This window comes from Capra hircus, chromosome 5 (genome assembly GCF_001704415.2).
Source record: "Capra hircus breed San Clemente chromosome 5, ASM170441v1, whole genome shotgun sequence".
Lineage (NCBI taxonomy): Eukaryota > Metazoa > Chordata > Mammalia > Artiodactyla > Bovidae > Capra > Capra hircus.
In genome coordinates this window covers 55,058,824-55,081,843 of record NC_030812.1, presented here as the reverse complement: position 1 = coordinate 55,081,843, position 23,020 = coordinate 55,058,824, and the positions used below count along the sequence as shown (strand labels likewise).

At 55.6% G+C, this 23,020-nt stretch overlaps 2 protein-coding genes and 1 long non-coding RNA gene across 5 annotated transcripts; 2 read left to right on the top strand and 1 right to left on the bottom strand.

Annotated features, from left to right (window-relative positions):
- Nucleotides 1,264-18,781, bottom strand: AGAP2 (ArfGAP with GTPase domain, ankyrin repeat and PH domain 2). Of its 3 annotated transcripts, XM_018048004.1 has the most exons (19): nt 12,756-14,041; nt 11,012-11,070; nt 10,304-10,391; nt 10,030-10,115; nt 9,735-9,882; nt 8,497-8,631; nt 8,082-8,191; nt 7,491-7,649; nt 7,255-7,341; nt 7,066-7,170; nt 6,485-6,647; nt 6,191-6,310; nt 5,323-5,451; nt 4,372-4,431; nt 3,992-4,140; nt 3,801-3,891; nt 3,456-3,678; nt 3,071-3,326; nt 1,264-2,884 (listed from the first exon to the last, which is right to left on the bottom strand). In XM_018048004.1, exons 1-19 carry the CDS (start codon nt 13,909-13,911, stop codon nt 2,642-2,644), a joined length of 3,567 nt encoding a protein of 1,188 aa, XP_017903493.1. In that variant the 5' UTR covers nt 13,912-14,041; the 3' UTR covers nt 1,264-2,641. The 3 variants fall into 3 exon arrangements, with proteins under 3 accessions (XP_017903493.1, XP_017903495.1, XP_017903494.1); XM_018048006.1 differs by lacking the exons at nt 4,372-4,431; nt 12,756-14,041 and adding an exon at nt 17,554-18,781; XM_018048005.1 differs by lacking the exon at nt 4,372-4,431 and having other exon boundaries at nt 12,756-14,042.
- Nucleotides 13,780-17,881, top strand: LOC108636010. Its single transcript, XR_001918068.1, has 3 exons — nt 13,780-13,866; nt 17,135-17,311; nt 17,414-17,881. It is a non-coding gene; the product is annotated as an uncharacterized LOC108636010 (long non-coding RNA).
- TSPAN31 (tetraspanin 31) lies at nt 20,014-23,019 on the top strand. The gene is made up of 6 exons (XM_005680265.3): nt 20,014-20,344; nt 20,875-21,042; nt 21,271-21,351; nt 21,663-21,794; nt 22,111-22,224; nt 22,326-23,019. Exons 1-6 carry the CDS (start codon nt 20,282-20,284, stop codon nt 22,398-22,400), a joined length of 633 nt encoding a protein of 210 aa, XP_005680322.1. The 5' UTR covers nt 20,014-20,281; the 3' UTR covers nt 22,401-23,019.

Below are 23,020 nucleotides of genomic sequence, written 5' to 3'. Positions count from 1 at the left end.
AAGGGAGTGAGCTTTTGCTACCAAAAAAGAAAGTGAGGATGGAGTGGGGGCATCTAGGGGCTCTGATAAAGGGGAGCATGGTGGCTAGGTCTCCCAGTTGAGTCTTCTTTGCTACTTGCCTCTCTTCCTCTTGCTTTGCCTTCCCAGACCACACACCTGCGACTACATCTGCAACCCTGACTCCACCTTCTCCTGGGTCAGGCTGCTGTGCTAGGAGGTCACCCAGCCTAGGACCCTGCAGAAGCAGGGCCTCCCATGTGAGTGAGATCTGGGCTCCTTCATACAATCAGCTCACTGGCACACCTGTAGCTGAATGTCCCTCGTGAGGCTGAGTGTGCCTGGGGGGCCAGAACCAACTCCACCGGAAGACAATGGGCCATAGACTGATTTATCAAAGTGGCTGACAACATGTGTGTGGCTGTGCCCAGGTTGCTGGCCCAACAGCACCCCATCTGGCCCCTCTACCAGGTTGAATGCTTTCAGCTGCAGACAAGCAACAGCAGGACTGGCTACATGCTGAACCACAAGATGCTGCAGCTCTTGGCATGGTGTGGGCCTCAGGCTGCCATGTCCTTGCAGTCTTTTGCATGTCATGGGGGTAGGCAGATGTCCGCCTCAGCGGAGCTGGAATTTGTGACACCAGTGACATCTGTGGTTGGGAGATCTCCCAGCTCTTCCCTCCCTGCCAGGAGAGGGACTCTACTATAAAGCTCTACTTCTGGTACCAGATGCTCAAAGTGAGTAGTCTGGCCTGGGGTCCCCCAGGGCTGATGCTGGAGCCCTGACCAGGTGCCGTCTGAGCACATATTGTTCAGATTACAGATAAACAGATGCCACCAAGATAACCTATCCAAGATCACTTAACTATGAAGCGGAGGTACTGGTGTCAAAACCAGATTTGACTCCAAAGTTCTTGCTCTTAACCAAAGCGACCTTATCGCCTCATTCCTCCAAGCAGCCCCCTCTGGTCTTCTCTAAACTTCACACCCCAACTCCCGCCCAGAACAGGAGTCATCTTGGGAGTTAGTGACTTCTCTACTCCCTGGGTCCCCACTGTTGCTCTGACCTGCCTGTCTTCTTCCACTCCAAGAACTGTTGCACATGATGGAGTACCTGACCTACCACCTCTTCCCTCTAGATATTGCCCTGCCACCAGCCCCAGCAGGAGGCACCCGCCCTAGCCCTCTCCCACCTCCAGTTCCCCAGCCTGACCAAGGCCATTCCCTGACCCAGCTCTTCAAGAACAGACCAGCAGCTCACCCCCTAGACAAAATCACTTCCTCTTTAATTGCTGTTGATGAAGATTCACACCACTTGCCTTGGAGGAGATGAGGGGGTAGTATCCCCTGCTGCCCCCGCCCCTCTTCTCTCCCCAGTTACCTGGTCCTCTGCAAAATATTTTAGCCAGGAAAAAAAAAAGACCGGAAACCACTGACACAGACGGCCCAAGGGCTGGGTTGATTGAGGGAGGCGGGGCTGGGCCAGGTAAATTCACCCCACCATCCCCTTTCTGGGGATGGGACGGGTGCGGGGGCGGGGTAGGGGGGTCTGGAAACCCTCCCAGCCGCCTCACACCATCTTAACCCTGGCTGGGGGGGATCATGGGGTTGAGGGATGGGTCTGGAGCTGCTCCAGTGGGAGGGAGGGGCTGGACAGGAAGAATAGTGGGGGAGGGGTCCCATTGTAGGGGTGCCCCCTACCCCAGATCACCACGGGCGCTGCACAGTCACAGGGACGCAGTCACGGTCACAGACACTCACAACCCGAGAGCACCCCCACCCCACCCCACCCTCTGCCCACCCTTGGCTTCCCCTACCCTGAAACGCCCTCCCCAAGCCCTGCCCGCCCCCGCCCCTTGGTTGGGGAACAAAGCAATAAATTACAAGGCCCCTCCCCAGTCCCCATTAGCCCGCTCTTGCTCCGTCCCTTCTCCCTCCCAAGATAGTGAGGAGGGACCCAGGTTTTCGGCTCCCCCGACCCTTTAGTTTCCATCCATGGGTGGATGTGGGGGGAACGTCCTGATTTCCACTCCTCTTGGTCCCTTTCACGGAAAGGGTTGGGGACCCCCTACCCCCATGGGCAGCAGGGGTCCTGCCCCTCGCTGCCCTTCCCCCTTCACTGGGCAGTGAGATTAGCATGGAAGGGGTAGGGTCCCCCTTATTGGCCCCAAGTCCCAGAGCTAGCCTTCCCACGTACTAACCCCTCCCTGTGGCGTGGCGTCGCCCCAGGAGCCAGCCTGGGTAAATGCTCCCGCCGTGGGATAATCGAACACAGGCAGGACTTAGTCCTATCCCCCACCCCTAGGGGGCGCGAGCGGGCACATCCAAACGGCCAGGAGCGGGGACCTCGGCGGGGGAGTCCCTCCAGCGGGTAGACCCAGAGCAATCCGAGTGTGGAAACAGTGGAGAGGGGGCGTGTCAAGCTGGGGTCTCCATGCCTCGCTGGGGAGAGGGAAGTGCGTTTGTGTCTTCCGGGAGGCGCGGGGGCTGTGCCCTCTTGCGGGGATGGTGTGGGGGAAGAAGTGCTCCCGCGGGAACGAGGTGCGGATCGGAGAGGTGAGTGGGTGCATCTGTCCAGCGGTCCACCCGGTGTGGTCGTGCCCTGCCCGTGTGGGGGTGGGGGTGTCTCTCCGGCGGCGCAACTATACCAGCGCGACTGGAGCGTCGGCTCGGCCCACGCTGGCAGCGCTGCTCCGGCGGCGGGGGCTGGGCGTGGCGGTAATGCTGGGGGTGGTGGCCGCGCTGGGAGTGGTGGCCGTGCTGCCGCCCTCACACGGGCAACCGTGCTGGAGAAGGATGTCGGCGCACAGCTGACTCCCAGCCTGGCGAGCGTAGAAGAGCGCGGTGCGGCCCTGCGCGTCGCGGGCGGACACGTCGGCGCCGTTCTAGAGAGAGCGGAGACGGCCGCGTTACGGTGCGTCCCCGGGCCCAATCCCCTCCCGCCGGCTCCCCGGGATCGCCAGGCCCACTTCCACAGGGTGCCTTTGGGGATCTCGCCCCGCCCGCCGCGCGCCTGCCTGTTTCCCAGACGGAACCCTCAAGCCCCTTTACAACATCCCCGGTTCACTTACCCACAGCAGCAGTTGCGTGATGACTACGTGGGAGAGCTCGGCCGCCAGGTGAAGTGGGGAGCGAAGCTGCGGGTCCTCTACGCTGGTGTCGAGCGGCCCGTGTCGCGCGTGGGCCAGAAGCAGGAGAACGGCGGCCACGTCCTGGGCCTGCACCGCGGCCCACAGCTGGCGGCCCAGCGGTTCCTCGGAAGTGCCCAGTGGCGCCAGGAACAGCAGCTGTTCGTACTTGGCGCGAATCCACGACTCACGCTCCTCGCTGCAGGACCAGAGATCAACAGGAAAGGCTCTAGGGACCTCCCACCCCAAGACCTCTGCTCCCTACCCAGGTGACCCTCCTGGGAGCTGCACACACTAAGTCGCCCCCACCCCTCTTCTGCGCGCGTACCGCGAAGAGTCCCGCGTGGGTTTGACGCGGCCCCGCGTGTCACTCTCCCACACGCGGTTGGCCATGTCGTTGCCAATGGCTGTCAGCACCAGGGTCAGCTCCCGCGGCCAGTCGTCCAAGTCGAGCGAGCGAACGCGGGACAGGTGTGTGCCCAGGTTCCGGTGAATGCCAGAACACTCGATGCAGATGAGTGCGCCCAGGTTCAGGCTGGCCCACGTGGGGTCTGGGGACGGATGCAGGGGTCAGCTCCCTGGCGGAGCAGCTGGACGGGCCACCCAGCAGCATTCATCAGTTCTAGCGAACCACACTCCCTCCCGGGTCTCTCCACTGCCCCCTTGTGCTCACTGGGGGCCCCGCAGTCCACGCAGATTGAGTTCCCCTTGGCATTCCGGATCGCCTGGATGGCCACGGCTTCGCTTTGGCTGTCTGTGCGCAGCTGCAGAAAGGGTTGGAAGTAGTCAGACTCTCCCTCTGAGCCCTTCTCCGGACGCCTCAGACACTCACCTCTGCTTTCCGCCCAACACCCGACCCTTTACCTTGACCTTACTGCTCTCACAGCACTGGAGACTGGCTAGGATCTGACTTTCGATGGCCTGAACCCAGGCGTCCCGCTCCTCAAAACTGGCTGCCTCAAAGTGCCATGTCTGACCGGTGCTGGACACGATCAGGAACTCGAAGTTTTCCTCTAGGTGGGGGGATGGGATGGGGTCATTAGGGATAAAATTCAAACAGGAGCTGCCTCGCCCAAACCGTTCCTCCCAGAGGTCCATCCCAAGCCCCTGGGAGTGGAGCAGAGTGGTTGGGGAAGCAGAGGGTGCGGGAGAGCAGGAAGCCCGAGCACATGCAGGGGGAGGCAGGGGCACCCCCACCCCTCTGCACCCCAGCTCAGCGCCCCACCCAGCTCCCCGCTTGTTACCTGCTTTATAAATATTTCTTAAACTACCAAAGGATTTTAGTTTCCACATTTTGCGCTTGGCTGGTTTCCCGAAGCAAAGGAGATAGAGATAGAATGGAGAGCAAAACAGAGAAAGAGACCAAGAAAGGAGAAAAAAGAGAGGCAAATGGAGAGGTGGAGAGAGAGAGAGTGACAGAGAGTGCCAGAGACAAAGCAGGACAGACAGATGGGGAGAGAAAGCAGAACTAAAGTCAGTGGCCCCGAGCAGAGAAGAGCGGAAGCCAAGAGCCATGAGAGTAGGCAGATCTGGAACCTGGGTCTGAGCACCCGGCAGAGAGCAGGGGCGGCAGGGACCGGGGATCATGACCAATGAGGAGCCGGGTCTCTGGGAGGGGAAGGGATGGCCAGGATCTGAGGGAACATGGGGAAGGGGGGCAGGAGTTCAGAGGCCAGGGGTGAGGGGTCCCTGGGATTCAGGCAGAGTCTCATGGGTCTGTGGGAAGTCACAGGGAGGCAGGAATGGAAATCACTGTAGTCAAAGGCTGTTGTGGGAGCTTGGCAATCACAGAAAGTTATTGGGAACAGGAGCTGAAGAGTCACTGGGGGTCACTGAAGTCAGGGACTGAGTCCTCGGGGATAATGGGGCCTTCTGGGCACAGGGGCTGGGGTGTTAAGCAGAGTTGGGTCTGGAACATGAACTAGAGGGTCATGAGGAGAGGGAGCAAGAGCTACAGACTTACAGGGGCCATTGAGAGCAGGGGCTGGGCCCTATTGCCATAAAAGGCATTGGCTGGGGAATAGGAGGAAGCACAGGGGCTGAAAGGCATCCGTCCATTTTTCACTAAATACTGTACAGAGTGGTGATGATAGTCAAGCACTCCTCTCAGGCACCTTTCCTCCTCCTGCAGGGGTGACCTGGAGTTTGGGGGTGAGGGTCCACGGTGAGAGTGAAACTGCCCACCAGGGCCTCACCTTCAGCCTGCCCAGCCGAGCCTTCAGTTTTAGATGGTGTCGTCAACTTTTTCCTCCTCTGCTTCTTCACCATGGGAGAAGGAGGGGGTTCCCGACTCAGGGGGCTCAGGTCTCCAGATGGGGTACAGTCTTGGGGAGGGGAACACAGCTGCCTCAGCTGCCCCCTCCACAGATTCCCTGATTTCTCCATAACCTGTCTCCCCTGAACTAGATTTGGCATTTTAGGGTCCCCCTCCTCAGCCATCCCTCTCTAGGAGGTCCCCCTTGATCAATCCTGGGGAGGAGGGCAGATGAGTGGTTTAGAGTCAGACCTGTACTCAGATCCTGGCTCTGCCACTTACTGGCCTTGAGACCTTGAGCAAGTCACTTAATCTTCTGAGTCTCAGTTTCTTCATCCCTAAAATGGGGATAATAATCTTGACCCAACAAGGTTGTTGTGAGGACCACTTGTTACAATGTTACTTGCTATTTGTTTAAAAAATACATATTTCCAAACATTCCAAATGTTGATGGCTGGCTATGTGCAGGACAATGTTCTCAGTTTAAGCCTCAAAGCAACCGTCTGAGGTAGAAACTATTATCTCCATTTTACAGATGAGGAAACTGAGATGTGGAGAGGTCAAGTAACTTGCCCAAGTGGCAAGCCAGGATTCAAGTTCAAGTTCAGGCAGCTTAGCTCTAGAACCCACTTGTCTTAGCCATTTTGCTAAACACAGTATGACTGAGCTTGGTGCCTGGGTACCCAGTCAGTGCTTGGGGTGTCCACTTATTCACTGAGTCCAGCCTCCAAGCTCCCACCCCAGTTTTAGTTCCCTCCGCATCCCTTCTGGATCTGGAAGACAGCAATGGAGGATGATTCCTTACTGACCGGTGCTGAGGGCTCGTGCCAGGCTCCGGTCTGGCTTCAGCAGGTGCTTGGATGTCTGGTCTGGTGGTGGCTGCAGGGAGCTAGGGCTGGGGCTGGGGCTTGGTGTAGGAGTGGTGGCTTCTGTCAGATGGGGAAGAAAATAAATCCTCAGTGAGTCAGTCTCTGAGTGAGTCCTTACGTGGTCCCTTGTCATTACCCACCTTCCCATTTAACCAGTCCCATTCTCCTCTTCCTCGCTCCTCTTTTTCCTAGCCCTGGCCCCTCTCCTGCCCCTTTGTCAGCAGCCCCACTCACCAGGACCTTCTCCCATCTGGACAGTGCTCATGTCCTTGACCAGCCCGTTGATGCTGGCTGAGGGGCCAAAAGCAGAGATGGCCCGTGGGGGCCGCTTGCCAGGGACTTTTACTGTTGTTCGTAGTAAGTCCATCTCCTTGCCATGGGTACTGTGGATGTAATCCTACAGGAGTATAGGGGTTGAGAGTGTAGGGAATGTTGGGGTCCTCAGTAGTGCTGGGAGGCAGCCAATATTATGGGCAGAGAGGGACTGGAGAGAGGGCTCTGGGAGCTGACTGGGTTGGGATGAGCCCAACAGACTGGGCCCAGCACTGTCTCCAAGCATCCCTGAATGGCAGGCCAGGTTAGAGGTCTTTTCTCCATCTGCTCGCACTAGATTGCAAGTCCTCAGGAGATGGATTTACATTTCTATCTGCAACATGGGCACATGGTAGCTGCCTAACAGATGTTTTGCTAAAGTAAAAAGAAGAGGACTAGCACTTCCCAGAACCAGTGTTGATATCTGCTAGAGGCATAGACTGGAAGAGCTAGAAGTGTACCCAAGGCCAGCCCCTGTAGCCCAGCCAGTCTCTGGCACTCACATTAATGCTGGGGTGGTAGAGTAGGAAGCCATTACTGGACAAGGTCACATATTTTTTCTTCCATTCTTTGTTCAAGGAGTTGCCACTTCGCTTTAGTAGGAAGCTCTGAAGAATGCAAAGAGACATGTGGGAGAAAACCCAGTGAAGACCAGCTCCCCCCAGCCCAACCCCAGTCCCTGCACCACCCACCTGTTTGATGGGGATGGCTCGCCCACTTCCCGTTGTCTCTCCCCGACTGTCCAAGCTCCGTTTCTCAGAGTCACTGCCCCGACGATTCTGGAATGGTTATTGGCATAAATTAGAGGATGGATATGCTGATGGAAGGACATGAGAGACAGATGAAAGGCCAACAGAGAGATTTAGGGACCAGGGAAGATAGGCATGTAACAGGGGACAGGCAGATAGGGGGTTAGAGTGTCCAATACCGCAAAAAGGCTGGTCCTACGCTTGGCTGCCCGGTGCAGGGACCCTGGGGTGCTCAATCCGGCCACTGCAGCTGCCTCAGCCCGGAGCTCCCGGTGACCGACATTGGGTGAGGACGGGAGAGAGGAAGAGTAGTCGCTAGTGTGGCCCCCGTTACCAGCCTGCAGGCAAACAGAGGGCTCAGAACTGCCGAGGGGCCCCCAGCCCACCAGGCTACAGTCACATCAAGTGATGAGGAATTTGAGATAGTCCCTCATCTCATCACCATTTATTTGTATTATCATTAATAATAAAACTCCTCACTAGCATTGTCACAGTGCTTTAGATTTTGCAGAGGTTGACTTCACAAGTATTATGCCATACAATTTTCCTGACAAGCTTGGGATGTTTAGGTGAATTGCTCAAGGACGCTACAAATGGTGTTTCAAACCTGGTTGATTTCCAGTCTGATGCATTTTCTACAAACTGTCACCACCATTTCCATCTGCCCTCACCCCCACAACTTCCTTGGGTTCTTTGTGCCTCTCCTTGGATCACCAGCCCCTCCTCTAATTCCCACCAGCCCTTCTTTGGACCATGAAATCCTGACTCACCTGCCCAGCTACAGGAGTGGAAGCTGCTGAGTGGCTCGGGGAGCTGGGGAGGGACTTGCAGGCAGCCAGAAGCTGCTGCTGCTTTCGCAAGGTCACCACTTTCTGGGCCACTAGGGGAGGGGAGGGGAAGAAGGCATGAGCAGGGCAGATACCCAAGACCACCCTTTCGTGCCCAACTTTGAGAAATGCCCAGGAGATAACAGGCTCCAACTTCCTTGTCACTGTGGCCTTGCCAGCTCCTCCTGCCCAGAAGGACCTGTGGCTATTAAGCAAATCTTCTCTGACCTCCCTGGTCCCTCCTCCCTCCCACACAGGCTAATTTCCTGTCGCTCACAGAGGGAGGCCTGGAGGTGGGACCTTGAGGAATATCTAAGTTCCCTGCTCCCCAACACATGCAAGGGATGGCCAAGCTCACCCTCCTGGAACACCCGATCCACATTGAGCCCATAGGTTGCACAAGTCTCATAGTAGCTGCAGCGCTTCATATCAGCACACAGAGCCCTGGCACGAGCATCGCCCACCACGCGGGGGGAGGAAGCACTGATCCTGTCTGAGGGGACGAGAGAGAAGGGGTGGTGGATGAGGGCGCCCATGCCCACTTTGCTGCTTTCCTTTCTTCTGGGTTCTAGTCCTAGTCTGGGACTGCTGCTGCTGCTGCTAAGTCGCTTCAGTCGTGTCCAACTCTGTACAACCCCATAGACAGCAGTCCACCAGGCTCCCCCATCCCTGGGATTCTCCAGGCAAGAGTACTGGAGTGGGTTGCCATTTCCTTCTCCAATGCATGAAAGTGAAAAGTGAAAGTGAAGTCGCTCAGTCATGTCCAACTTTTTGCGATTCCATGGACTGCAGCCCACCAGGCTCCTCCATCCATGGGATTTTCCAGGCAAGAGTACTGGAGTGGGGTGCCATCGCCTTCTCCGCTGGGACCACTAGGGATAGGGTATGAGACGATATCCCTCCTATGACCGGGTGCAATGGGAGCGTATAGTCTTTTCTGAATGTTGGGCCCAGCTGCATCATGAGTAGGCTGGGTGAACTCAGTGTGCCAGTCTTCAAAGAATACTCCAGAGCTGACTGGAATGTCCTGATAAGGTCTGACACGGCTGACACTCCTGAGTGGCACTCCCCCTGCCCTGCAAATTCAGTGAGTTCTGAACTGAGTGGGAAGACACCTGGCAGCATATGAACTGGGATGAGGCTAAATGTCCATGGTAAAAGGTGGACTGTTCATCTGCAGCAGGAAGCCAAGGGGCAAGCAACAGGTGGAAACAGCCATCTGCAGGACAGGCATCTAGACAGAAAGACCTGCCAGCTTCGTACAGGTGGGTCCTGGAGAAGCTTTTCCTGGCTCTGCTGGTGAAGAGGGCCTGGTGGTGGCCTCAGGAAACGGCAGTGTGAGAACACCAAGCAGGTGACATCTCAGAGGAAGGAGGTTGCCATTGCAGCTGTCCTTCCTGGAAGGTCCTCTTTTCTCTCTCAGACCTTGGGGAGTTTGTGTTTTGTTTAACGACTCTTATTTAGAGACCAGGCTCCTTCCAGAGGGTTACTGAAATCCAGTGGCCCTGTCCACACACCTTGCCAAGCTCTCACTTGTGTTGGGTGACACCCAGTAGCAACCCCTCTGAAAGCTGTGCTTCCCCAGCCCCTCCTTACCTTGTGTTCCCACCAGTGCCAGGGCAAGGCCTCCTCGTCCCTCACCCCGAAGGGAGCTCAGCTGCCCGTGAAGACGGCTCACGGCCTGGAAACTGTTCTCATCCTCCAGGCTGAAGACGAAAATCACAGCATCTGCCCAGCCTGAGAACTTGCGGAGGGTGAGGGAGCAAATGGATGGTCAGACAGGTCCACTTCTCTGGATGTTATTCCCAAGGAGACCTGGGAAACCAGAGGCCTCTCCTTTGGCCAGTGCTGACCCCAGCCCACCTGCCTACCCCATCATCTCATCCCTCACCTTGGCATCGGGTGCCCCAGCTTCCTCTCGGATCAACACCAGATGAGTCTGTCCATCCACCAACATTTCTTTCTTGTGCTGCTCACCTGTCCAGAAGAGTTGGGAGTGATAGGAGGTCAGAGGTCACAGGTCACCAAATCTCCCCATGCTCCCTGTATTTTAAGCTGTTGTGGCTGCATTCTTCTCTCTGGCCACCATACCTGCAGAGTCATTGATCACACTGCCCAGATCCCTGACCCCAACCCTTAGGTTACTATGGGTCCTGAGAACTCACTCTCTGTCTTCTCCAGCACCTGGTATGAACCAGTCAGGAATCGGTGGATAAGCGAGGACTTCCCACTCCGGGCATCACCCAGCACACCCTGAGGAAAGGTTGTAGGGCAGAGATGGAAGGAATTAAGAAGAGGCAGGATGACTGAGTCTGAACATTCCAGAGAACTCCAAGAGACTGGCAGTGTTAAGTCTTCCAAGCACGGTTCTACAGGGCCTGGGTGACATCAGTCAGGAGGGCATTTGCAAGGATCAGGCCACGAGTGTTGTAAGAAATGATCCCAAGCTAGAACTGGACCACAAGCTGAAGAGTGTCAGTTCAGTGCCTTTTTTTTTTTTTTTTGGTATTCTGTTGTTTAGGAAACATACCAGATGCATGTCTGGTGAGGGACATGTTACAGCTCTAGGCAATAGTTGGAAAATTTTACCCAATTCTAGGCAACAGAACATGAAGGACTGAAGGGGAGAAGTCAGAAATGAGGAGAAATCTGGAAGAGGACCATGGACCAGCAGGAAGAAGGGAAACTATAGTAGGAAAAGTTATGAGGATGTATCAAGCCCCAGGAAGGTGCTATGAAGGTAGAATCTCAGAACTGGAAAACTATTCCCCATTCTCATAGAGGGAGGGAAGGGAAGAGGTGAAGGTGAGAGAGCTGAGTGCCAGTGGCAGAGAGATCAACCTTCACACAGACCAGGAGACTGGGTTACCTACCAGGCGCAGTTCAGGAATGGAGCGGCTCAAAGTCCATTCCTGGCTATTGACCACAGCTTCTGTAACAGAAAAGGAGTCTTAAGAGGGATACTCCAGGCCAAGGAGGGCTCCCAACCCTGTTACCCCTCCTCCTTTTGTAGTTGCCCTGCCTGGGCTGGAGAGCTGTGTGGAAAAGCTGAGGTGAGAGTGGTCCCCAGTCCTCCCATCCTAGTCTCTCTCCCCACAGCTGTTGCTGCCGCTCAGTGGTTGCTTAGCAACGGAGCCAGCAAGACAAAAATACTTCAGTGGGCATCTCCCTTAAAACACATCCCCAAACATGAGTCCCTGCCCCAAACTGGGGGACCAAGACTCTTGACAGTTGATGGGGTCTTCTCTCTGGAAGACAAAAAGGTGTCCTGCTCACCAAACTGACTGATTCCCAGGGTAAATCCCCAGAAAAAGGGACTGGGACATAGGAGGGAGTGGGTCCACCTCAATCTCCCTTTCATAGAACCGAACCTGAAGTGAAGATATCATTCCCCCTTTTCAAGGTCAACGGCACTGTGGCCCTGACCCCTCCCCACAGCCCAAGGAATGGAGGTTGGATTTTTCTATACGCCCCTCTCATACCCTTCTCACCAGCACCCTCCAGAAGAACGATGGGGAACCGGGCTCCACTCCCAGGCCAAGAGAAGCCACCGGCCTGGGGAGGGATAGAGTGGGGGGGCGGGAGAGGAAAGATGCTCCTTCCGCCCGCCGGGTCCAGCCCCCGCGCCTGACACTAGCCGGACGTTCCCGGGGCGCCGCAGCTGCGGCGGGAACTCTGGGATCCGGAGCCATCTGCTCCCACCCGCTCGAGAGCCAAACCCCGGGGGCCGCCTGCGCTCCCGGACTCGCCACCTCTCCCGGGAGTGTGAGCTGAACCGAGACGCCCTCGCCTCTCTCTTCTAGAAAATAAATAAATAAAGACCACCACCACCACCGCCCCCTCAACCGGAAAAAGACAGTACTTTCTCCGTACCCACTCCCAAGTCTCCAGGAGTAAGAATTGCCTTTGCAGCAGTTCCACCCCACTGAGTTACTCCCGGTCAGGCCCCCTAGGAATTTCAATGCGCTCTGGGGCTGGGGTGGGCGGTGGGGGGAGAGTGAAGCTACCTATCCGCCCCCTCTCACTTCACACGCAAGTGTTCAGCACGTTCCAGCCCCCGTGCACTCCCGTACTGCCCAATTCGCCTGAATGCAAAGAACCCTGTCCCTTCCTGCTAGAAACTTCACCAGCCTGCTCTCAGCCCAGCAAAAGACCTGTCCCTGGCGAGGACTGTCTGCAAGGTCACTCTGATCACCCACCCCAAGTGCTCAGGAGAAACTGAGGCTTCCCACCTCCTTTCTCCTTCAGTAACCCTCTGGGCAACGCAAAGCCGTTTCCATGCTCCCAGAGGCCAGCTGAAGCTGGGAGTGGAGTCTGGGGCTTCTCTGGGTGCAATTTCCTACAGCCATGCTGACCAAGGGCATTATTTATCCCAGAAACCTCTGAGGCTTTCTGAGTCCCTCTGACATCGTAGTCTTTCATGTCCCACAATGCCTACTCACCCCGCTTCCAGGACCTCTTATCCTTTTTGCCCCAGTTCTTGGCAGAGAAATGAACCTGGTTCATCCATCCACCCAAGAAGCTTCTCTCAGTCAGTCCTGGACACCACTCCTCCACCCCAAGCTGAGCATTCCAGGTGCCCTCCCCTCTCTGTCCTCAGGCCCTGGGCCTACTCACTGGGGGAGGCGCGGAGCTCTGCACCCAGCAGCTCCCTAGACCCGCTGCCAGAAGACAGGACCGGCGGACCGGGAGGGGGCCCGGGACCAGGAGGCCCTCCTGTGCTCTTGGTAAAGATGCCGCTGATAAACTTGAGCATCTTGCGATCTCGAGTGGATGCTCGGCCCCCCTCCCGGCCCCGTTTCAGCCCGGGAGCTGGAGGCTCCAGAGTGATTGGAGGTGCAGGCCCGGTGGGCAGCGCGGAGGCGGCGGTGACAGCAGAGGTGGGAGTCAGGGTGGCTGGGACGGTTAGCGGAGGAGGAGAGCCGGCAGGCGGTCCCGGGTGCAAGTCACTGTTGTCCAAGGTCTTACTCTTGCCTTTCCGAGGGGACAGCTTCCCTCGGACTCCGGGCACAGCCCCGACCCCACCAGAGGTCGTGGCTGCCGCTCCCCCTCCCCCTGCGGCGCCGGCGGCGGCGGAAACTCCAGTCCCGGCGCTGCTCTTTGACCCCTTGACCCTGGGCTTGCCCTCGCTTTCGGGCCATGACAGGCGGCTACCGGCGCCCTTGCCCCCGCCGGCTTTGGCGCCACTCGTGGTCACGGTCTTGCAAGGCTTGGGAGCCGGCGGGGGAGGCGCCACCTTGAGCCTCCGGCTGCCGGTGCCGGGGTGCGGGGAGGACGAGCCGGGGACGCCGACGCCCGCCCGGCCTTCGGGTTCCGGGCCCCCCCAGCTGGGGCTGCTGAGCAGGGGGCGCCGGGAGGAGGTGGGGGCGCCCCCGGGCCTGGGGTCTGGACTCAGGCCCCCGGAGAGCGGGGGTCCGGGAGGGGCGGCCCAGAGGGAGAGGCGGCGGCCGGGAGCCGGGGAGACGGGGCGGGCCGGGCTGGCCGGAGCCGGGGACAGGGCGAGGGGCTCGGCGCCCCCGGCGCCCGCGCTGCTCGTGCTGATCCACAGCGCATCCTGCCGGTGGAAGAGCCGCTCGTGCCGCTTCTTGCCCGGCTCCTCAGCGCCTCGGGGGCTGCCGGGATCCGCGGTCTCGGTACCTCTGGTCCCAGGGGCGCCGGCTGCGGCCGCAGACGGAGAAGGCGGCGGCGGAGGCACCGACTCGAGCTTGACCAGGGTCAGCGAGATGAGGTAGGTCGTTGTCCGGCGCTGAAGCGCGCCCGCGCCCCGGCTCATGGGGCCCCGAGACCCCCGAGCTGGGGAGGGGAGGGAACTCCCCCGGACTGCCTCAGGGGGGCCCGGCCATGGGGCCGCCCTGCTCGCTGCCCCCAGCCCCCGGACCCCGCTGAGCCCCCGGCCCGGCTCCGCTGTCGCCGCCGCCGCCGCCGCCTCCGCTTGCGCCCCCTCCCATCACACGGGGCGCCCCCTCCCCATGCTCCCCGCCCTGCACCCCCACCCCGTTGGAACCCCGGGACCTTGGTGCTGCTCCAAGGAGGCGCGCCGGACCCTGCACCCCGGCCTGGGTGGGGGCGCTGAGATGGGCGGGGGGAGGGCGGGGAGGACTGTAGTGGGGGCAAAAGGGAGAGGGAGGAAAACGGGGCAGAAAAGAGGAACCCGGGGCTGAGGGAGAAGAACCGGTGCGGGGGAGGCAGGGGTGGGGAACGGGGGACTCGAGGGACAGGGGCGGCGGATGGGGGTCGAGAGGGGGTCTTTAGGAGGGTGGGAAGCTAATGGGGCTGGTCGTGCGGGGGATTCGCAGGGGCGCGGGGAGGATGCTGGGCATGGAGATACAGGCGCCGGCGCGGGAGGAAGCAGGGAAGCCGGAGGGGGTGGGAACCCACAGGTCTGGGGTCCGGGAGAGGAGGGGCGTGAGATCCGGGCGCAGGGTCCGGGGGGCTCGCCGGGGCTCGGCTCGGTCCGGATGCGCGCTGTGTCCGGGCGCTCCCCTCACAGTGAGGAGGAGGCGGCCCCCTGCCCCCCCACCCAATCTCCCCCCCACCTTCTCTCCACCAGCACGGCTGTCTGCGAAGGCGGTGCAAAATCCAGGACTGGATTTCCCTCCCAAATCCTGGGCTGGATTTCCTGGAACTTGGACTCATCTACTCCAACATCGAGCCCCCTCCCCTAGCACACCTCGGTTAGGAAGCGCTACTGTTGGGTGTGGCCTTTAGGCAAGAGAGTAAAAATCGTTGTATGGGTGGGCAATACCCGGCGAAAACGGAGCAAATTCGGATTCACTGTCAATTCCGGGGAGGCTGACGTGGGAAAATGGGGAGCCTTGAAATCCCTTTCCCAAGACCCCTTGTTTTCCCCAGGTACTTGCACGGGTTCCTCTTCCCACGACCCAGCCCCGTCGTCCACCCCCACCTTCCACACGCAGTGCGTTGACTGGGCCATGACTTGAGCCTAACTGTCCCAAAGTGAACTTGGAAAGTGTTCCCTGGGGATGGGGACAAACATGGAACTCAGCAGGGTGGGTGGAAGGAGGGGTTGCCTCAAGTGGAGAGAGATCTACGGAGTGGAGGAGCCCGGCGGAAAAGTGAGTCCCAAGGTTCCAGCTCGAGGTGGAAGGAGAAAGAAGACGTCTACAGATCGACACCACCCCCCATACCAAAATGCATCCGGTCTCCATAGCAACCGTAGCTCCAAGAGCGCCTCAGAAAGAGCGGGGATAAGCAGAGAGGAGGATCGGTGTGTATGGTGGGTGGGGGGACCGGCTGAGTAGTGGAGGCACCACCTTCACACCTGGTTACACGCATGCCGAACATTTAGCGGCTCAACATAAAGACCCCGTCAGCTGAGGCAGAGGGTACAGGCCTCTTCCAAGTTCCATTCAATCTCCTGAGGTTTTCGGGGTGGGGCTTTTTTCCGAAGGTTAAAGAGGAGATAGAATGAAAAACGCCTTCTCTGTGTCCTCCAGCCTTTTAGGGACCCTGGAGTTAAAGGCTGACTGTCCTCAAGCGCAGGGAGAAGGGTGAAAGGGCTAGGCCGATGGAGGACAGACGATGAGATGGGCAGGTGTGCACCAGTCGAGGGAGGCCTCCATTCCAGCCTTGAAGTCCCCTCCCTGGGACTCGGGGAGTCTCAGCGTTCCCCTAATTTGGCGTCCCACCCTCCTGACGCAGCGGAGACTATAATAAGTGCTGCCGTGGGCGGCTCTTGGAGGCAGAAGCCGGCGGCATGCTGGGCCTGGTAGGGGATGAGGGGGGGACGGTACCAGGATGCTGGGTGCCCTTTGTTCTCCCTGAAACTTGTACCCAGTCCCTCTGCGGTCCTCAGTCAGCACCCACCAGCGCCCCCCTCCCACCCTCAGCAGAAGGATGACACCATCCCCCGAACAGAAGACCCTTCAACAAACTTTTCTGAAAGAGAGGGTGAAAATGTGTGGCTTCTGGCTTAATATTCCTTCCTTTGGTTGCCTCAGTTTTCGTTTAGGTTCAATGGGAACAGAATCCTGACTCTTAGAGTGGAGTGGAACAAATCACTTAGGAAGAGTGGTTTTCTGAGTTCAGCCTCCACTCTTCCTCTCTCTCTCCTCTCCAAAGATAAGCTGTGTTCCTCTACCTGGCCTAAACCTTTCCTCACCCACTCTTTCTTTTTTTCCCCTAAGCAGTGGGTGGAGCTTGGAGTTCCTCCCTAGGAGGCCTCATGGGGCCACTCCCCGCTAGGTCTCCTTTTCTAACCCCTGTAGGGAAGCTATCAGCTGTAATTCTCCGCAAAAGATGGGGGAGAAATGGTGAGAGGGGTACCAGTGGAAGAAAGGCAATGAAAAAGGAATTAGACTGTTCCCTTAGGAACTTGAACCAAACTGTTCCTTCCCCAAGTGAACCAAAAGTTCCTGTTGGCCTCTATCAGAGGGGTCTGGCAGGAATCATCCTTGATGGGAAGAACAGTCTCTTGCCCACTCACCCCCCACCACAACCCCCAGGTAGGCAGCTAAGCATGGAGAGCCTGGAAGAGACCAGGGTATAATGGAGGATATACTTCACCCAGACACCTTTAGTGAGCAAAGTAGCTAGCTTTTATTGGCTCTTTGCAGCTTCAGAGGCAAATTAAATGACACCAGACCAGAGATGACCTCCAGCTCCACTATTTCCTTAGTGGCGGGGCCTTGTGGATAGAGAGAAGCTACTCCTGCCAGGGCCCCACCACAGGATTGAAGGCTGGGGTGGGCAGGAGGATGTGGCGGATGGTGTTGCCATGGCAGCACTTCCTCCCTGTGTTGTCATCACTTGCTCTAATGGCACTAAGGAGGTAGAGCGGAAGGTGTGTGTGTGTTGGGGGGGAGAGACAGGAACAGGAGCACGGGGAGGAAAGGGGACCAAGGAGAGTCCTGGGGACTTCTCTGCACTTTCAGCTGTGCAGAGCATGCTGTGTGAGTGTTACGTGTGTCTGGGAGCCTGAGATACTCTGCGTGGTGTATTTCTGGCATATGTGTGAGTGTGTGTTCTCTCTACAGCTGGAAAACAAGAGGTCACTGATCCTTCGTGGGTCCTGGGAATGACCACATTATCCAGTCCTGGAACCTCCTGTCCCAAACTGCTTCCTGCCCCAGACTCCTCCAGCAGGGTCCAAGTCTACCGTGGGTCTGTCACAGCCTGTCTTCCTCATGCTCACCCACTTCTCCATTGCCAAGGTCAGCTCAGCAATGATCTGTATTTTGATCCCCTGGGAGGAGGAGGAGAGTTGGGGAAAGAGGAAAAATGACACCTCCTCTGTCTTTTTCCATCCTTTCCAGATGTATTCTTTCCCCAAGTCCAAGCTCCATCTTGGGAACCAGAAAGTGGCTGATTGGGAAATGATGGATGACCCGGCAAGCCCTTATACACCCCTGCTGGTCCTCAAGACACCGAAGTTGGGAGCTAATCCTTCTCTTACCTCGTACGCTGTCCAGCGAGGCTTGAATACTGTCCCGAAGTTCAGGGTCGCTCACCCTCTCTGCCAGCTTCCTGAGGCGGTTTAAAGCCTGCCTGGCCACCTCATGTCGTCTGACTTCTGCTCTCACTGCAGCTACAGCCAACTGCCTCTGGGCATGCATGTTGCCCAGACCTGTCCTGCTGGGCTAAGAGCAACCACTGGCCCTGAAGCCCATGGCCCCACAGCCCCCAAACCCCAGAAGGCCCCTTCTGCTCAGCCTTAGAACTCCCTCCCCTGCCCGCCCTTCCGTCTGTCTGTCGACTTCACTTCCTGACTGGTGAGTTTCAAACCCACAGCCTGGGTCAGCACTACCTCCTGCACCACCCACCCCCTCTAGCGTTGGCCCATCAGCTCTGCCAGCCAGCCCCTGCCACAATTGCCCAGCCAGGTGGATGGAGAGGCCTTAATGAGCATCCGAGGGCCTCCTGTGGGAGGTAGCTAATTAAGATGGGTGTTGGTAAGGGGAGAGTGTGGCATGTCACGTCCCAGATGCAGTCCCAAACTCCTGGTGACCTATAGGTTTGTGTGCAGTCTCAAACCCTCACAGGAATCCACACACTCTTGTTCTGGCACCTTTAATGCCCTGCATTCCAGCTTACGGCTGTACTCCCCACCTACTCTGCACATCCAAAGGGTTCACACACTTAACATCTTGCAATGTAACCCTTCCTTAGTCGGCTACCCCACTGCAACCATCTCCTGCTTAAAAGGGCCAAGCAGGCCCAGGGAGAACAAGTTATGGAGGATAGTAACCTGTAACCAGACAAAACCACTAGGCTCCATGTTCAGTTACTTTCATAATAATTGACTTGTCTATAACACTTAATAGTTTACAACACACTTTCATATATATTGACTTCACAACAGGCCCAAGGGGTAGGATTTTTATCCCTCTTTGGCAGAAAAGGAAACTGAAGCTCAGAGAGGCCAGTAAGAGGTGACACAAAGATAAGGATTTAGGTATTCTGATTATAATTCTGATACACTTTTCACTACACCACCCAACTAAGACACTCGCCAACCAGATCCCCTTATGCCTGATACCACTGTCCTGTCCTTGATTTAGTCCCTGAAAGAGGGTGGGTGAGGAACTGAAGGACAGAAAGAAGATGCGGTAGGGGGAGGGACTGAAGAGGAAAACAGTGGGTAGTTTGATGTAATCATTTTGTTTCAGGACTTATAAACCTTTCTGGCCCTGCCAAATGCCTCTTCTCCTGTATATCTTACTGATACTAATTTGTGATGGATGAGGGATTTTAATATATGAATGTGTAGTTGGAGATAAGAGAATTAGATTTAGGATTACCCACTGGAAACTGTAAAATAGCCCAAAAGATAATAACTAGCAGTGAGCGTTTACTATGTGCCAGGTACCATTCTACATATATTCTAAGCATTCTATATATATTAACTCATTCAGTTTTCACAACACAAGAGGTAGGTGTATGGTTATTTATCCCCATTTTACAGATGAGGAAACAGGCACAGGGAGCTTAAGTAACTGGCCAAAGGTTACACAGCTAGTAAGCCGCAAAGTTGGAAGCCCCTGCGATCTGACTTGAGCGATAAGACGGTGCCACTAAGGCAGTCATAGAAACTAAGTACACACAAATGTAAATTATTCTGTAGGGCTGAAGGGAGGTTTTTCATTTGTGTTCCTACTACGACTGCCTCTTTGTTTTGGTGGAAAGAGGAACTATGTCTTTTCCTATCCCCACGCAAAAGGCGGTGCGTCAAAGCACTTATTCCTTAATAAGCAGATATTGATCAACCACTACGCCCGCCCCTGGAGTGAAAACGTGAAGACTCCGCCTTCCCCTGATATTTATTCATATTCCAGGCCCCTCCCTTTGTCTTTTTTTTTTTTTTTTTTTTTACCGCCCAGGATCAGGCATGTGCTCTGAAGACTCCAGCACACTCATGTGCGTCTTGTGGTTTTGTCACATACAGGAATGCCTCGCTCCGAGGCTGCTAATTTTCCTACTGAATTTCTAGCATGTTCACAGCCCATCAGGAGGGGATATGGATCAGGCTATGTGTACTAGTGGACGCACTTGCAAAGATGAGAGTATTTGCTAGGTGGTGTTATGCCCAACCCGGGGCCTCTGTGGCCGGGCTAAATAGCTTAGTATTTTGCTTCTCTGGGTGTTCCCGAATGTGATGCAATAGTAGCAAATGAGAGCGTCATCATGAAGTCATTGCGGGACAAGGGGAAAGGGGCGGGAGGGCCCTCCCTTGAGGGGAGGAGCCCTTTCACCTAGCCCTTGAAGCACCTTCTCTTCACCGGGATTTCCCGAGAGCCTCCTCCCTCGGATAAATCCTCTTGCAGCTGCCACCACAGAAATCTCCGTTTTCAATCCGGGGTTTTGAAATTTAGGCTCCGGTCTCTATGAGACTCTCTGGAAGCCCTGCCCTCAGTTTTAAGTTTCATCCAATAAAGAACCTAAAGGAGGGACCGGCAGGCGGGTCAGTGACGCGATGCAGATTGATTGGCATTCAGGCCACCGACGTCCTAGATTAGTCCCCAATTTCGCCAATCCAAAGGCGGGGGTGGGACGGTGCAGGCGCAGAGGATTGGGTTTGGCTGGACTCGATTTAAAGAGACAGAAGCTGTCGGGGTCCAAGAAGACGGTCCGCGAGACCCTCCCCCCAAATTTTTGGGACCACTTGGGTCCCCAAAGCTGGGGAGATGGTTTGCGGAGGCTTTGCCTGCTCCAAGAATGCGCTCTGCGCGCTCAACGTGGTCTACATGGTGAGGTTTTGGAGGTCGGGGGAAGCTCCAGGGCGGAAAGGCCAGTGGAGAGAATGTCTAAGGGACTTCGGATGGGGAGAGGGATGTACTAGGGGTTCCGGGAAGATTCCCGGGAACTTCCGGCGACGAGGGAATTCCTAGGGACTTCCGTGGGAAGAGGGGAGACTTCCGGTGATCAGAGGGTTTATCTAGGGGTGGGGGGTGGGGAGTGATGAAGTGAAGGCTCATCGTGGGGATAAAGGCCCAGCCCTCCCTCTTCTGAATTTAGGCTTCTCCCAAATGGAAGTGATGGATGAAGCTAAATGTTCTATTTTATATTCTTAGACTTTACGCCCCCTGCCGCCTCTCAACCCTATTCCAGCCATTCTGACCTCTGATGGGAGGAGTGCCCAGGGATGGTCCCGGTCCTGGTAGTAGCACCTCTCACTCACGCAAAACTCAGTTCTTTATTGTCCAGCCACCTCTCTCACCTTGGCCTTTGGCTGTGATGCACACCGGAATTCTTTTGAGATATATCCTGTTTTCCATAGCTGGTAGGCTTGTTGCTCATTGGAGTAGCTGCATGGGCTAAGGGCCTGGGTCTGGTGTCCAGCATCCATATCATCGGAGGAGTTATTGCAGTGGGAGTCTTCCTTCTTCTCATCGCGGTTGCTGGGCTGGTAGGTGCTGTCAACCACCACCAAGTACTGCTTTTCTTTGTATCCTGACCTGAAGTGATTGGGGCACTGGGGAGGGTAGGAGACCTCCGGTGTTTGGGGGATATGTCTCTTTACCCTCCCTTATACCATACTCTATGAAACAAAAGCCAATGATTTTGTTTTCAACTGACATAACTGTGTAAGTTCTTCGACTGGATCAGATCGTTGCTATAGGTGGAACATAAAGGAATCTAGGACTTTTTTTTTTTCCATAACTCTTCCTCTCAGTACATGATCATCCTTGGTTTGGTCTTCATCTTCCAGTTTGGAATCTCTTGCTCATGTCTGGCTATTAACCTAAGCAAACAGGTAAGAAGGTGCCCTTTCAAGTACTTTTTCCCCCACCCTCTAACCTCTTGACTCCTTACTCTCAGTCTGGCCCCAAAGATCATTCTTAGACCCACTACTTCCAGAGCTATTTGCTTCCTTTGGGATGTCTGGCTAACTGACCGTGAGGACCATCCAGAAGTGGGTAGTTATTGTGTCTGCACCTTTGCTTTCCAAGGACGTTAACTTTTTGCTTAAAAAGGGAAATTGAAACACTGGAGCTAGGATCAAAATGTTAGGGGATTCTCAAGATTAGCAGCATCAAATGATTTCCTTCTGCCTATATCCTCCAGACAGATGTCATCAATGCTTCTTGGTGGGTCATGAGCAACAATACCCGGGATGAACTGGAAAGAAGTTTTGATTGCTGTGGCTTGTTCAACCTTACAACCCTGGATCAACAGGATTATGCTTTCTGCACTGCAGTGAGCTGGCATGGGAGGGGGTGGGGGGTGGCGGTGGTTTGTGTGATAGAAAACTGGCTAAGGCCGATGCTCAAATTGGCAGATTTGAGCTTAATGTGATTGCCTGTCTCTAGCAGCTCACTTGTACTGGGGCTGTGTGCTGGTAGGGGTTGGGGGATGGATACAGATTCTAGAGAATTAGCCAAGTGAGCGTCCAGTCTATAGGATACTAATCAGGAACTGGAAGATAATTCCTAGGGTCATTCACCACAGTTACGATAGAGCACCGTAGCAACTCTGCATCCTCCAAATATGCATATGTGTGTTTTTCGCTCAGGTCTGCAAGAGCCGGAGCCCCACATGTCAGATGTGTGGAGAAAAGTTTCTTAAGCATTCAGATGAAGCCCTGAAAATCCTGGGGGGTGTTGGACTCTTCTTTAGCTTCACAGAGGTAACATTCTCTAGTTCCCTTATATCCCTTTTGTACACCTCCAAGTCTTAGCCCCAGAAATTCATAGTTCGTGTTTATCTCTTTTCTCTTTGCTTCTACAGATCCTTGGTGTTTGGCTAGCGATGAGATTTCGGAATCAGAAGGATCCTCGAGCCAACCCCAGTGCCTTTCTATGAGACTCTGGATCCTTCTGACATCTTTCCTGCTGTCTGTTCCCCCTAAGCTTTTTCTTCCCCTTAGGGAAAACTTGGGGTCTGTAGCCCTTTTTGAGAAAAAGGGCCTTTGCCATGTTCCCTAAAGATGACTGAACAGTTAGGCTTTATGCCTTGATATGTTTTGCTGGGAGAAAGATTATAAGGAATAAAGAAAAACCCTTCTTCCTTCCTCTCTCCCTAAGTGGATATGGGAAGTTTCCAGGATTACATGAGATGGGATGGCGGTTGGAGTCATTCCTGGCTGTTTCCCCTCTCCTCCCTTCCATATGCTGGACCACCTCAACACATCTTTGCTCCAAGGGTAAATCAGGGACAGATCCCGAGAGAAAACTACCAAGAACTCTTGTAATAAGGAGGACCTGGTTTGGGGAGGTTCAGTAAATATAAAAATAAAAACCATTTAAACTCTATAATCAAAGAAGCCATGTAAGTGCCTTTCCTTCCCTTGTTAGTAGAGGGGCTCCACTGACCCTGTGATCTAAAGAGAATCTGCAAGGAAGTTCCATCTTCCAAATGGTTTTTTCCAAATTCCCAACCAGTAAAGCCAATCAGAGGAAGAAATATTAAAAAAAAAAAAAAAG

Bases quoted from the DNA above. Each gene is read 5' to 3' on its own strand.
- AGAP2 (XM_018048004.1), bottom strand. From the start codon at position 13,911: ATGAGCCGGGGCGCGGGCGCGCTTCAGCGCCGGACAACGACCTACCTC. The intron at 10,392-11,011 runs GTAGGTAACCCA...ACCTTTCCTCAG, and splicing joins CCATTCCTGAACTGCGCCTG to GGTGTGCTGGGTGATGCCCG. The intron at 3,327-3,455 runs GTACGCGCGCAG...CTGGTCCTGCAG, and splicing joins CCCACGCGGGACTCTTCGCG to CGAGGAGCGTGAGTCGTGGA.
- TSPAN31 (XM_005680265.3), top strand. From the start codon at position 20,282: ATGGTTTGCGGAGGCTTTGCCTGCTCCAAGAATGCGCTCTGCGCGCTC. The intron at 21,352-21,662 runs GTAAGAAGGTGC...TATATCCTCCAG, and splicing joins CTATTAACCTAAGCAAACAG to ACAGATGTCATCAATGCTTC. The intron at 22,225-22,325 runs GTAACATTCTCT...TTGCTTCTACAG, and splicing joins TCTTCTTTAGCTTCACAGAG to ATCCTTGGTGTTTGGCTAGC.